Source organism: Spea bombifrons, chromosome 1, assembly GCF_027358695.1.
Source record: "Spea bombifrons isolate aSpeBom1 chromosome 1, aSpeBom1.2.pri, whole genome shotgun sequence".
NCBI lineage: Eukaryota > Metazoa > Chordata > Amphibia > Anura > Pelobatidae > Spea > Spea bombifrons.
This window is the reverse complement of record NC_071087.1, coordinates 129,320,756-129,334,703: the sequence shown is the minus strand read 5'-3', so window position 1 is coordinate 129,334,703 and position 13,948 is coordinate 129,320,756. Positions and strand designations below refer to the sequence as shown.

The 13,948-nt window shown below is 40.5% G+C and overlaps 2 protein-coding genes across 3 annotated transcripts; one reads left to right on the top strand and one right to left on the bottom strand.

The window, feature by feature from the left end:
• The first annotated feature begins 1,520 nt into the window (after positions 1-1,520).
• LOC128475096 (uncharacterized) lies at positions 1,521-6,822 on the top strand. 2 transcript variants are annotated; one of them, XM_053457582.1, is made up of 3 exons: positions 1,521-1,678; positions 5,352-5,906; positions 6,639-6,822. In XM_053457582.1, exons 1-3 carry the CDS (start codon positions 1,645-1,647, stop codon positions 6,773-6,775), a joined length of 726 nt encoding a protein of 241 aa, XP_053313557.1. In that variant the 5' UTR covers positions 1,521-1,644; the 3' UTR covers positions 6,776-6,822. The 2 variants fall into 2 exon arrangements, with proteins under 2 accessions (XP_053313557.1, XP_053313553.1); XM_053457578.1 differs by having other exon boundaries at positions 1,522-1,764; positions 6,639-6,821.
• A 1,248-nt stretch (positions 6,823-8,070) lies between these two features.
• LOC128475088 (mitotic-spindle organizing protein 2B-like) lies at positions 8,071-10,923 on the bottom strand. Its single transcript, XM_053457566.1, has 3 exons — positions 10,586-10,923; positions 10,187-10,335; positions 8,071-8,523 (listed from the first exon to the last, which is right to left on the bottom strand). The coding sequence occupies exons 1-3, from the start codon at positions 10,753-10,755 to the stop codon at positions 8,366-8,368; spliced, it is 477 nt and encodes a 158-aa protein (XP_053313541.1). The 5' UTR covers positions 10,756-10,923; the 3' UTR covers positions 8,071-8,365.
• Between the last annotated feature and the right edge of the window lie 3,025 nt (positions 10,924-13,948).

The window sequence follows — 13,948 nt, the reverse complement described above, 5'->3', positions numbered from 1 at the left end:
TTCTGATGTAGGCTAATGTTTGAATGTATGGCCTCTTATCTCGCCAGACTTATCTTTAGATTGCATTCAGCAGGTCCTCCCCACATCGGCTGTAAATTGGGTGGCCTGGCTTCACACTGGACACTTAAAAGGGAATTATCCCCCCTACTATAATGAAGCCCCTGTAACCGGTTGAGTGTTTGGAAGCTGTAATGTCCTGGAAGAGTATAAACATCTATGTGTAAAGCCAGCTGGACAAAGCTGTCCTCATGGGGTTTCTATTGATTGATTGATAAAAGGCCCTATCGTCTCCCGCAGCGCTGTATAAAAGGCTTTATAAGCCGCCTTCTCCATTTATTACACATACTTACACAAGCTATCACATGTAGTTTGTAGGATTTGTTGAAAACTCAAACCGTTGTTTAGCAAATAACCGTGTTTCGCTATGGCCACGGTCCTAGGCTCATACGGAGCTTTGGTTAAACTGTTCTACCCACACAGCAAACGTCCCTCATTTCATCGTAAGGCCGTGTCCATTGGCGTGACATCTGTTTGGAAGGAAGCGTGCTCCATAAGGTAACACTCTGGGAAAGCCAACATGCTGTAAATGGGGTTAGAGCGAATGCACCGTGTGCCCCTCCCCCAGGTGTGGAATCCCACCAGCAGTCCAGATGCTCTGTAATTAGAGGAGTGCCTGCTGTTGACACACAAAACTTCCTTGGTCTTTCTGCTTCTCATGTGTTGCACCAAATCATTGCATGTAAATGTACGCTAACCTGTGCTGTTCCGCGCTAGATACCGTGCCTATAGATTAATTTACTACTACCGGGAAGCCGCCGTACTTCACATCTGTAGCACCATTTGTAGCTTGACTATGAAACTGAATACTTGTTACCCACAGGAGCCAATTGGTGCAACACAGGGAGGGAGAGGGGGACGTTTGGTTACTTAACTTTACTGATCACTCAGGACTAGCTGCTGGCCAAGTTCACAGAAACATAGAATTTCATCTGGCCTGTTTAGTCTGCCCACTGATGTAAGACTGTAATCAGTCCTTGATCTTGTCTTAAATTTAGGATATATTTATGCCTATCCCAAGCATGTTTAAATGTATTAGCCTCTACCACGCCAGATGGGAGGCTGTTCCATTTATCTACCACCCTTGCAGTAAAGTAAAACTTCCTTACATTACATTTAAACCTCTGATCTCGATTTTTAGACCTTTTGTTCTAACACTCTCCTCCTTTGAAATAACCTTCCCTCCCATACTTTGTCAAATCCCTTTGAGTATTTAAGTATTCCTATCACATCCTCCTCTTCTATGCCCCAGGCTATGCATATTGAGATCCTGCAAGCCATTCACTTGGTAAAATCTGTGGGGTGTGAAGCTGAATATTGACCTGGCTTCAGTGGTATGATAATTGACATATAGCCCATGTATACTATATATAATGTGTGTGTAGAAATAACATATACAATTTATACTATGACGTCATCTGATAGTTATCTCATTTTAAATTGATTTCAAAGCAGTTCCAGATAGTCTGCATTATCTGATTGTTTTTGTTTGACGTCACAAAAAGGAACCTTTTCTCTCCCCTCGAATCGGAGAGCTCAGAAGTCTTTTGTCAGCCTCTGGAGGAGGAGCAGGAATCCCAAATCTCAATGAGTAGTCCATTGGCTTTGGAGACAGTAGAAGGTAAGAGACTCTCTCTGTATTAGACTGTCCGGAGACCAATGTGGAGATGAGAAGCACTTGTGGTCTGGGATTTCTACTCTTTGCAGGTCAGTTTGTGCTCAATAATAATGTCTTTAACCTCAAATATTGTAATAAAACCTATTTCAGTTATTTTTTTATTTGTTTATTTCTTTTACTTATTTACAAAAATAATTCTTGTGAGGTCTATAACTTACTGGCTCTGTGATAGCAGCCATCTGTGACAGTCCCGATATCCCACGACTCACCAAATGTAATATTATTTTTAACGAAATCTCATATAAATGCTGCTTTTTTGGACAGATCGTTAAACTGAGACTTGGGGGGGTGTCGGGGGGTCCCAGTTAAAAGCATTAAAAAAAAGTTTTGCTTCGCGTGGAATATAACGATTAAGACAAAACCGAGACAGCCACGGAACAGAGAAAGACCCACGCATGTCATTTCCCTGTGAATTAGTGCTGCTGCGCTGACTTTAGTATAATGCGGTGTATGGGATCGTGAAGAAGTTTCTTTAATGTTCTGATCGCTCCCCCGAGACCTGATTACATTAAACGTGTTTAAGTATGAACGTCTCTGTACATTAACTGATGTATTGAATGCCTGGTGTCCACCCGTGATAGTATCTCATTGTGGCAATATTATAGCTCCGTATGTAGAATATGCCGCATGCAGGACGATGCTTTGATGGTTTGAGCGATAAATATGATCGCAAGTGAGAGAAGTAGCGCTGTGTACGGCAGGGGCGATGTCTGCTAAATAGAGCCAGTTGGATCCAGTCTTCGGTGGGGGGCAAACAAAACAAAAACTCTCCCATGTGGGCTGGCCAGAAATAACTCATCCCTATTCATGGGAGTTATGCTGTAGGAATTCTGAGATATTTATATATATCTATCTATATGTAGAGAAATACACACACACACACACACACACACACACATATATATATATATATATATATATAATTATATTGTGAGATCTATATTATCTATATATATTTTATTTTGAGAGATATATGTTATATATAGATAGATAGATATATATATTATATTTTGAGATATATTATTATATTTTTAGATATATATACTTATCCTGAACCATGTGAGACATATATATATTAGTATTACTATATATATATATATATATATATATATATATATATATATATCCTGAACCATGTGAGACCATGTGAAACTACAACTCCCGTTATGCTCAACTATTATTATTATTTATTGTTTTATATAGCTCCATCAAATTCCGTAGCTACTTGTCAACATCATTGTAGTTGTAGTTCGGCAACAGCCAGTATTAAAGGAGCATTAAATGTGTGTAATTCTTTGAACCGGAAGGGTGTGATAAGTAAAGAGTTAATGTACTTACTATTATTTTTATAGAACAGTCATGTACGTGTGCAGGTTTACAGTGTTTGGAGATAAACGCACAGGGTATTTACTATTAAAAGGCTTTTTGTGGAATTCAGATGTCTTCTTAAGTGATCAGACACAAGGGGTTAAGTCTTCATCCTGGCTATGGGGCTGCTCAGCTTTTTCCAAAATCCATTTGTCAGCATGAAGCCAGTTATTTATTGTGCTGTGTCTGGGGTTAACCAGAGCCCCAGTCTGCCAGATATCTTATCTTTGTTGTCTCTGATAATCCTGCTTCCTTAGGAGGTAAAATCATTGACTGGTAAACAGCCCCTTATTTTAAAGTCATAATAAAAGACCAATATTTTTTTTAGTGGCTGGTTTAAGAATTTAAGTCACAGTTTGATGCGTACACGGTATCTCCTGCCATTGCTGTAATGAATCTGCTCTGAAAGATAATGCAGGCACTGCGGTGGGTGGTTACCTTCATGTATAGATACCTATGCACACAATACGCATTGTTGTGCCTTATACTCCATGCTGTAAGCACTTTCAATGATTGCTATATGAAGGAAACAGAATGTGACGGGAGATAAGAACCATTCGGCCCCTCTAGTCTGCCCATCTTTCCTGGTGTAGACCCTATATTATTTATTATTATACAATGTATGCAGTGCTTCATACAATACATGTATTCAGGGCACATGACAAGACTAGAACTGACAGACAAAGACAAACCGATACATGCTCGCAAGGTTACAATCTAGAGGGTTGTTTAAATTCCTTCACTGTGTTAGTGGCCACGGCTTCTGATGGGAGGCTATTCCGTGTATCTACCACCATCTCAGTAAATTGGTCATTTGTACACATCCTTGCTGAAGAATGGCCTTATTCATATTATTTCTGTATCAGATGAGTAAATGCACAAAAACACAGGATATTAAAGCATCCGTTGTATCAAGTAAAGGAATGCCTGATATGTCAGCCTGGGGCTAGGACTTCTGTTTATTAGGACATCGGGTTCACTATTGCAAGAGATCTGTAGTGAGATTTAAGTGAGAAGGATCTGAAAAGCCAATAACAAACAAACAGTAAAGGCGCCCTAGAGGGGATCCAGCCGGGCTGCGGTTTTCTAACTTTCGTAAACTTTGGACTCAGGGTCTTGTTAATAGTTATCCAGCGGGGGGCGGTTAATGTGAGAAGCAGAATCTTAAAAGCAACTTTAACGTTACATTTTGGATCACTTTTCACGTGGTTTATCAGTCGCACGTAATACTGTAATACAAACCTGTGAATATCGAGGCGTCAGAATTAAAATGCTGGACCGCTACAGCATCACGTTTCATGTGCGTTTGCTTCTATGGGGCAGGTTGTTTGTATGATTTAAAGATGAGAAACGTGTGATTTGTCATTGCTTTCAGGTTTTTGTTAAAGGGAAAAGGGCACTTTCACTCATTCACAGGGTCAGGTTAGAACGTGAAGGAATGAAGTTCAGGATAAATAGGAATCTGATGATCATTCAATTAAAAGCATTACCACTAACCTTCCACTCCCCCATCTCTAATACAAGGTATAGAGATTTACCTGGGCCGTCCCTCCCTCCGTAATATATAATTCATCTTTAATTATTTTTTTTAAATTCTTTTTAATAGTTAATTCTAAAACCCAAACAAACATGTTACGTGGAAAACTCTTTTTACTCGCTGCAGATCACTAGATGGCTATTGCATCTATTATATATTGACCCTTATATTGAGTCTTTCCTGACTCATAAAAAAGATAATGCTGATTCCTAAAGATTTCTGTGCGGCTTCTAGATTCACAAAACAAAGCAAGAATTCAGCGCATACCCGGTGAATGAAAGCCGTAAATACTAGGGAATCCGTCACACTATATGGCCATGTATTGCTTATCCCGTCACTACGTCAACGTATGCCAAGTTTGGCGAGTCTTGTCTAATTTTTCATGGCTGTATTGCTTAAAGGAGCTGAATCAGTGGGACTGATACGGGTGAACCATGGTTCAAACTCCTGCCTGTAATTGTGTCTAGAAGTGTGGAAGAGGCTTCCTACAACTACTTAGTTATTGATTAACAACAACCCCCATGATCAGGTACCAAAGGGTCATGGGAGTTGTAAAGACTCACCAGCTTGAAGGCTACAAGGTGCTTAACCATTGCCATAACGTGTCATTGAAATTGGGAAGTACAGACGGCCACGTTTTCCATAAACATTGTAACACATTTCACCGCAATCCCTTGTTTACTGTCATGAATTAACATGTTGTTTTTGCAGCTTTATTAGGGGCGATTGGTGTTTGGTTCATACCAGTACATTCAGCGACTGCGGATCTGCTTTTACTACTTACGGGTAGAACAGCCACCCCGCCAACTACGGTAACTGAACCCTATCCGCACATGAGACAGCGTACGGAGGCAGGGGGTTTGGATGCACACGTTACAGGCGTCACATTAGAGACCGCGCAGGACGAACTCACTCACTCACAAGACGTATCTTACAGTTCCCCTTTGAGGGACACCAACTCTCCATCTTTTGACTTCACGCCACGTGCAGATACTCAAAACTCACCGTCTGATTTGGAACTAACATCTCTGCATTCGGCGGTAGTAGCCAACACAGATAAAGAGAGAGTCGCAGAGACGGTACTCACCACACAACACCGAACTTCACTTCCGCACACTTTTCCTACTGAACATCAGTCAGGGGCTCCTGACATCACCACTACTGCGATGGAGGTGAACAAAGACATGTGTGTCCCATACTCTGGACTAACCGATGCAGAAGTACTGGCTGTTGTCATAGGAGTATTATTTATGACCATCTTACTTAGTAAGTACCAACTGTGGAAAAAAGTAACCCACCTTTATTTTAAGGTTTCTAGGAGATACATACATCTTCTGTAAAGACATGCTTAGTAACAGGAGGATGCCAGCTGGCGTGAACATTGCAGATTCTATGAAGGCAACCAGTATGTAGTGGGCCAGGCACTGGTTGGCTACCTCTTCCTTAACTTTAATATATTTATTTATTATTAGAATGTAGAGTGCTGAATACCAACATCTGCCCCAGTTCAGCTTGTAATCAGTGAACACAGATGCGTTACCTTACATTTAGCTGCGTGGAATGTGCTTTTTGACCATTCTCCATAACCAACTGTGGTATCTGAGTTTTAAAACCTTTTACGTTTTGGACAAGACTAATCATTAGTAAAATACATAAATGATGTTGGGAAATGCTTTTTTTTTTTTTTAAATGTCCCTTATTCCTCCCCTTAATGGGAGCAGCATAGTTACCAGCACACTAGTAACTTTGATTTATATTATGTTTTTCCAGTTTCTATGAACTACTTTTTGTAATATTATCTCTACTATTTATCTGGAGACATTGTTACTCCTATAGGCCAGTGGGCCAAGACCAGGGTGACGCCAAGCACTGGCTCGCCAAATGTTACACAATGATGAACAGGCCAAGAGCGCTCAACGTCTGGCCAAGACCATGACCCATAGATGAGTCCCGGTAACTTGTGTCAACCGATGTAACACATCTTATCCTTTGTTTTAGGTGCACTTTTCTACCAGTTTGTGGTTTTCATGAAAAAGAAGAAAGCAATTAGGAACAGCTCCATTTACATCATCGAAAACGAACTTCACAAACATGACATTGAAGGAAATAGTTTCCAGCCAGACACCAGGCTCTAGGCCATGGAGAAGTACACAGCGTTCCTCATCATGCAACAGATCACGTTGGAAATCCCAGCTGCTGGAGAATTTGCACCTTTGGTCGTTTAATACAGAATTCATTGATGGTATTTGCTGGTTCCTACTGTGTTTTTTGTACACGGGTGGTCAGTTTCTATCTTGCTAGCTTCGATTATTAAACAGGTGGCTGCAAAGTGGACTGCGTGACTGAACAAGGAGTGTAATCGGTAGAACATATTGGTGTGTATGCGGTTTGTGCATTTGTATTACATTTAAAGTATTTTTACATGTACGGCCCCCACGTGCTAAAAACTATTTAACATCATCGTACCCAACAGCACAGAACGGGCCAGGTCCTGATAGTTCTCTTTTATTCTTAAGTTTGTGTAATTTTTGTATTCATTTGTGTAATTATTTTGCATTAAGCTCTCTTAATGGAATCAGGGGAGGTTATTTGTGAGGAAATTGGTAATATTGCCAGGACAGCAGCCAATGCAAGTCGAACCGAACGGTTTAAAGGGACCGCTGTCACTACCATGGTGGTATTTCACAAAAAAAAAAAATTATGTAAATTGTTTTAAAACTGAATGAGTTTTAGGTTGATTTGAAATGAAACATGTTGTATATTTGTAATTTTTTTATTGATGAAATTGTATTAAATGTATGTAAATACGAAGAATAAAAGGAGTGGAAAAAAAGACCCCAAATCATGAGATGTTTTTTCCCCACTCAATCTTTTGAAATGTTATCTTAACGCAGACACAAAAACAACGTTTAGAAATGATATGGTAAAGCTTATTTATTGAAGAATACTTGGGTAATTTGTAGGAAGGAAGGAAGCCATCAGATACTTTTTATGGCCATAAATACAATATAGCGCACATAGATTTGAGGTCTCTACAATATTGTTTTCCTAAAAAAATAAACAACTTTACGACAGTTACACAGATGGCGAAGGATCTTGATGCTAGTAACGGCCTTGTGGCGGCACAACTTCAGCCGACAGAAACCGCTCCTACTTCATTAACCTGCGGCGGCAAAAGTCTCCCTGTCCCAATATCTGAAACGTAACCTCGCTAGAAGATCACATTGTTCAGGAAATCACCAATTAACAGAATGGGAATATTTTCACACTAATAAATATATATTTATACATGACTGTCTGTATGGGACGCACATGATAGTTATGCAGATGGACTTTGGGTGGAGTTTGTACCAAAAAACATAACTTTACAGCAAGCAAAATGCTTCTGCCACGGAGTTAACCTTCTGTCCTAATGTCATATTTTCTTCTCTGACAGTATCGGCTCGCAGACAGATTAGTCAGACCTGCTCGAGTGACAGGAGAACAGGCACTTTAGGTTAAATATATACCCTTAGAAATTACCCAGAAGGCAAAGCAACACCACAGGCTCTTCCGTCACATAAACCGTTAAGTGTATGGGGGGGGGCAGACTTAAATTATCGTTTACTAAATAAATTAATCTGTTGGACAAAACAGGATGTGGTTACCCTCCAAGAAGCGAAGGCCGGTGGGCCGCAGTACCGTAAGTAACAGAGTTAGCCGATGAGGCTGCATGGCTCTGGGGACTACGTGCTGCTCCCTCCGCTGCTCTTTCCCGAACTGCTGCTCTTCTGCATGCGGCCGGCGCTCGGCTGCCGAGGCATTCTCTGGGTTGCCCCGTCGCGGTTGCCTCTTTCTAGCGGCCCCTGGGTAACATTTGAAGGAGGATTCTGTTTGATTCTTCCTGCAGTCAGCGAAGTAGACAATATTAGCAATCGAGACATGGTTAACTATTACATGACCATTCGCTAGCGTCCTTTACGCAGGTAACGAGGACCCAGATGAGAAGTAGCACCAAAGAGCCTCAGAAAACAACCCACTTAAACCACTAAAAGTTGGAAGAGATGACATGTGATCTCCCAGCAAAAAGCTGTAGCTGTAAAGAACACGAGCCAAATGTACAGTACTAAAGGTGAACTACCACAGTGTTACTGGTAAGCAAGCCAAGGTGGCAAGCGCTGCCGTCCAAAGCCAGCCGTCGGCAAGCACTGCCGTCCAAAGCCAGCCGTCGGCAAGCGCTGCCGTCCAAAGCCAGGTATAAGCAAGCGTTCAGACTATTGCGCAGTAAACATGCAATTATGAGATGTATAGAAGTGACCGTAATAAGTGTCATTTAAGTGACCTCAAGTGTAATTTATTACAAAATGCCGCATGACTGCATGGATCTGGTAACAAGCGGCCCCCTCTGCTTATTACAGGGAGTTGGATTATGTAGCAGGACAACGATCTGGAGAACACAAGCAAGTCCACCTGAATGGCTCAAAGGAAACAAAATGCAGATTTTGGAGTGGCCTCGCCTTGACTTGAGTTGAGTTGAGTTAGATTGAGATGCTGTGACATGACCCTTAAAAGGCAGTTCATGCGCGAAAACCCTCCAACGTGGCTGAAATAAAACAATTCTGCCAAGAAGAGCAGCCAGAATGCCTCCACGGCGACATAAAAGACTCACTGCCGGTTATCCCAAAAGTTTCATGCTGCCAAAGGTGGCTTAACTAGTTACTAGGTTTAGGGGGGCAAATACTTTTTCACAGGGGTGATACAGGAGTTGATGAACTATTTACCTTAAATAAACGAAAGGTTCATTCAAAAAGTACATTTGGTGGTTACTCACATTGGCTTTTATTAAAATTAGTTGGATGATCAGAATTTAAATGTGAAAAATATGCAAAAAAAATTAAAAAAATCAGGAAATACTTGTTCCCAGCACCGTTGCCTCACCAATGATTAATACATATTAAAGTATTTTAATAAACATGACGTAACGCAGGAGAAAAATTAAATCGTTCAACTTTAAGAGAAGCTGCAGCACACCAGTCCCTCCATGGTCCAACTTTTCACACCACTTTTGACTGCATGAAACAGCTAGTCATTGGCAGGAACTGGGAGCCAGCACTCGAGCCGGCGGCCAGCACTCGAGCCGGCGGCCAGCACTCGAGCCGGCGGCCAGCACTCGAGCCGGCGGCCAGCACTCGAGCCGGCGGCCAGCACTCGAGCCGGCGGCCAGACAGTATAGTGCGCGGACAAACACATTCCCTGCAAGCTTAGATGCTGAAGAAAGACGGGGGGGATGGAGCAGAATCCCTCCACGCATTTACAAAAGGTCATTTAAAATGGGCACTCAGCCATCGCATAAATTAAAGCTTCTATGATGGCTAGGTTTACCTTTTAAGTAAAAAAAGGAAAGCTTGAAGAATACAAAATAATATTACACCAACACACTACATCTGATCATGATAGACGCCAATATATTTGCTTTTAAACAATTATTTTGTATATAAACAAAATGTCTAGCTTAGAAAATAATATATAAACACAACGAAGACACCCACGGGCTTCACCAAGCTTACCTTTTGCCTCGGCGTGACTGGCAGGTAAGAGCGAAGAGAGGCTCTCGGCGGGAGCAGCGTCGGCAATTCTGTGTCCGGCACACATCGACTTCAGCATCTGGAAAACTGCTAATGGAGCCACGTTCATCTTCAATAAATCCACCATGATCCTGGGGATGTGATCACAAAGAAATATTATAACAGACACCTAAAATAATTCCCACATAGTACATCAGCTCAGGGGTTATTCTAACTAGGTACCCTTATTACCCTCCCAGTGGCCCCCTGACAATTCTACAGCCATTAAAACACACATAAAGCTGTCAGCCATTACAGCCTCAGCTATGATCTCCTATACACCGCCCTATGGATATCTAGTCCAGGCCCAGGTAGTGAGCACTTATTAGGCCTAATACTTACTTAAACACCTCCTGGTCAATGACAATTCCGGCCGCCTGAGTCAGCTCATACAACTCGGCCTCTTCGGCATTCAGCACCTTCTTTTTCTTGGTCACGTATTTCTGGACAGAGCCGCTCACTGTAACCATCGCGTCAAGGCCCGACACTGATCTCGGCTGAGGAGCCGCCATATCTGGAGAGATCGCCCGCCTAACGCTGTCTCCAAGGCCGCCACAGTTGCAGCACAACAGCTCCAGCACCTCTATTTCATGGCCAAGACACCTCCACAGCAGCCGTCACCCCAACTTTCCCGCCCAAAACCGCCGCCACTATGTTTTTGTGTCACCTAGCAACAGTACGCGCTACAGGCTCGTGTCTCCGACTGGAAACAAAGCGTAGGACATTAGTTCCAGCCTTGTGCTTCTTACCGCTGTGGTGGAGCTGTCCACTGCTGAACTTCTCCTCCCTAATGTCCTGATAATAGTATGTGTTACAAGACTGCTCCTCCTTACTCGTAATGCCCCTAATTTTAAGGAGTAAATAGAATGCATGCCTTAAGACATAACAGTATAATAATGTAATATTTTTAAAATAGATTATAAAATCATTGGTTGTTACCTGAGATACATCCCAGCTCTTTGATAAAAAAAGAAAAAAACTAAGAAAAAATGGCAGCTATGTGGCATCCCTTCATGGTCCATACCAGACACGTAATAATCATACTTGAAAATATAGAGAATATAGAGATTTAATCTGGCAGGATATCTGTCATGTGTTCTGTATGCTCACAATGCTGAGAACGTCTGACCAGCAGGACGTATTGGGCCATTTTTTTTTTTACTTGGTGTCCTTGCCAACTGTCTCCACCATTCATAGTCCCAGGTACCGACCAAAGGTTGACCTTATGACAGTTTCAATTCAATGCCTATTTGCCAAAGTTCTGGAACAGAATGGTTTGTTAACAAAGTATAGATGCGTCATCGTGTGCAGAGCCCCAAAATATTTCACAATATTTCCCATATACGGTAAACACTATACCACAAGTGATATTGTAAAGGTGTATAAAAACCCATGTTCAGAAGGACATATCCGTCTGTGTAGGACATCTGTGAAACACCCAAACATAAAACACCTTGTGACTGTCAAGTATCAATGGGAGGATGAACTTCACAGTATCTTCAGAGCCAAAAACTACCTATGCGGCATTTGGCCGAGAGCAGCACATTCAAAGTGCATCAAAGGACATTCTGGAGACCTATTAATGTATCCAATTTTACTGATAACTCTGTTTTCTCTACCATAGGTCAGGTGTTAAGTATTACATAGCTGCATAGTCACATCCATATACATTGTTTAGTTGGTTGATGGGCAGAATATTCTAAGTGATCAGAAGCAACTGCTGAATACTCATAAATTAAAGACCTAATTCCACTTAGGTACAAAAATCAGCAAGTTCCACACCTCAGGGACGCCATCGAAGTGGCAGATTGAAAGGTTAAGAACAGAAAATTCATTGTTAGGTAACTATACTGAGAGGTGTGATTTTGGAGGAAGGCCATACGGATAGAAACAATGTCAGGTGTCTTCATCAAGCTACAGCTCACAAAGATAGAAAACACATTTTAAAAGCAAATTGGTCCACGCTGAAATCTCTCCTTTTTCCTTACACACATGGCATTGTTTTTGCCAAAACTGTGCAGTTAGATATTAGGGTTGGAGTTAGTACATAATGTTCAGATTTGGTCACTGGCTATTGATTGGTGAGGTTCATTAATGATCATTGATATAAAGGGTCACTGACCAGTGGTCAGATAGCAAGTAGCTTGGTTAAAATTGTTAAAAACAAATTAATATTGTAAAATTAAAAAATAATCTGTAATCGCCATTAGATTACTTGTAAGTGTAGGCCAAAGCAACTAAATGGTGCTTTCTCCCAGGCAGTCCCTTCGCTGGTTTCATAAGCAAGACGCTTCCACAGTGGCTGTCACTCCAGCCTTGTCACTAAAACTGTCACCAGGCTTTAGTGTTGCCTAGCAACAGTGTGCGCTACGGGTATGTTTCTCCACCCGGAAACAAACAGTGTAGAATATTGTTCCAGCCTCGTATTTATTAGCACTGCGCTGGAGCTGTCCATTTCAGAGCTTGGCTTTGCTACTGTCCTGGTAATATTAAGATATGTATTTTTGCTTAATTACAAGACTTGCAGCTTATTGCTCACTCGTGATGTTAGCGTTGCCTACTTTTAAAGAATAAACAGAATGATACTCTAACATGAATTGAATAATTCAATTCAGACATTAATTTATTGCTTATTACTTGAGATACATCACAGCTGTTCCTAGAGTTTTATCCTTTTCTTTAAATAAAGACAACAATTTAAAAAAACAGACTCAATTATGCTTTCATAAGATTATTATAATACTATATAAAAATATAGTACTAGTATTATATAGGTAGATTGTGACATTGAGGAAGAAAGGATGGATTATGACTGGGAAATATGGAGAGATGATGATAGTATGAATGAAACATGTTCTGACTCATTGTTATTGTTATACACAAAAGGGGTAAATGATGTAGAGCAACAATATTTTCACGATTACCGTTTAATTACAAATATTAATGTTTATTGTAACACTGGCACCCAGTACTTAGTGTAAAAATAAGCACTTAATATATACGCCACACGTTCGCTTTATTAATGGCAACTTTATTTAGTATAAAGAGTTGTGCAAATACATAATTATATAAAAAAAGTAAAAAAGATACCAGTGTAAAAAATAATTTCTGCATTTAAAAGGTTTAAGATATCAAAGTTCTAGCTTATATTGTATTATACATGAATATTATAATAATACGGATTATAGTTATAACACAGAATATATAATTATAAAACAGATTAAAGCAATGTACTACGCTACTTGCAAATATCTGTTTTTCAGTCCTGGTTTTCACAGTACATGTCATGGAAATTCACAGTTTTTTTGTCATTTATCACTTACCTGTTTATCTAAAATACCAAAAGATAAAGATACAAATAGGAATAAAGTAAAATATACAAGAAAACTGTATAATACAAAAATGCATTTTCTTGAATATCCTTTTATTTTACTGGTCAATGTCTAAATAATCCCTACAATCTGTTAAAGCATCTATGCTGTTCAATGAAGAGCAATGGATCAGCTAACTGTAAGACCTTGTATGAGAGCGTTGGACAAATAGGTGTATTCTGCCAACCTGCCACCAGAGGGTGGTGTTCTGTGCCTGAACTGCTGGCTTCTATTGATTTTCCACCTTGGAAATACAGTAATACCAATAATACTCCAAACATTATTGCTGTATTTTCACATATTTGTAAAATATTTATGTTCCTCTCACCTTACG

Coding starts and splice junctions, on each gene's coding strand:
- LOC128475096 (XM_053457578.1), top strand. CDS start 1,725: ATGAGAAGCACTTGTGGTCTGGGATTTCTACTCTTTGCAG. Junction 1,765..5,351: donor GGGATTTCTACTCTTTGCAG/GTCAGTTTGTGC, acceptor TTGTTTTTGCAG/CTTTATTAGGGGCGATTGGT. Junction 5,907..6,638: donor ATTTATGACCATCTTACTTA/GTAAGTACCAAC, acceptor CCTTTGTTTTAG/GTGCACTTTTCTACCAGTTT.
- LOC128475088 (XM_053457566.1), bottom strand. CDS start 10,755: ATGGCGGCTCCTCAGCCGAGATCAGTGTCGGGCCTTGACGCGATGGTT. Junction 10,336..10,585: donor ATTGACCAGGAGGTGTTTAA/GTAAGTATTAGG, acceptor TCACATCCCCAG/GATCATGGTGGATTTATTGA. Junction 8,524..10,186: donor CAGTCACGCCGAGGCAAAAG/GTAAGCTTGGTG, acceptor CGCTGACTGCAG/GAAGAATCAAACAGAATCCT.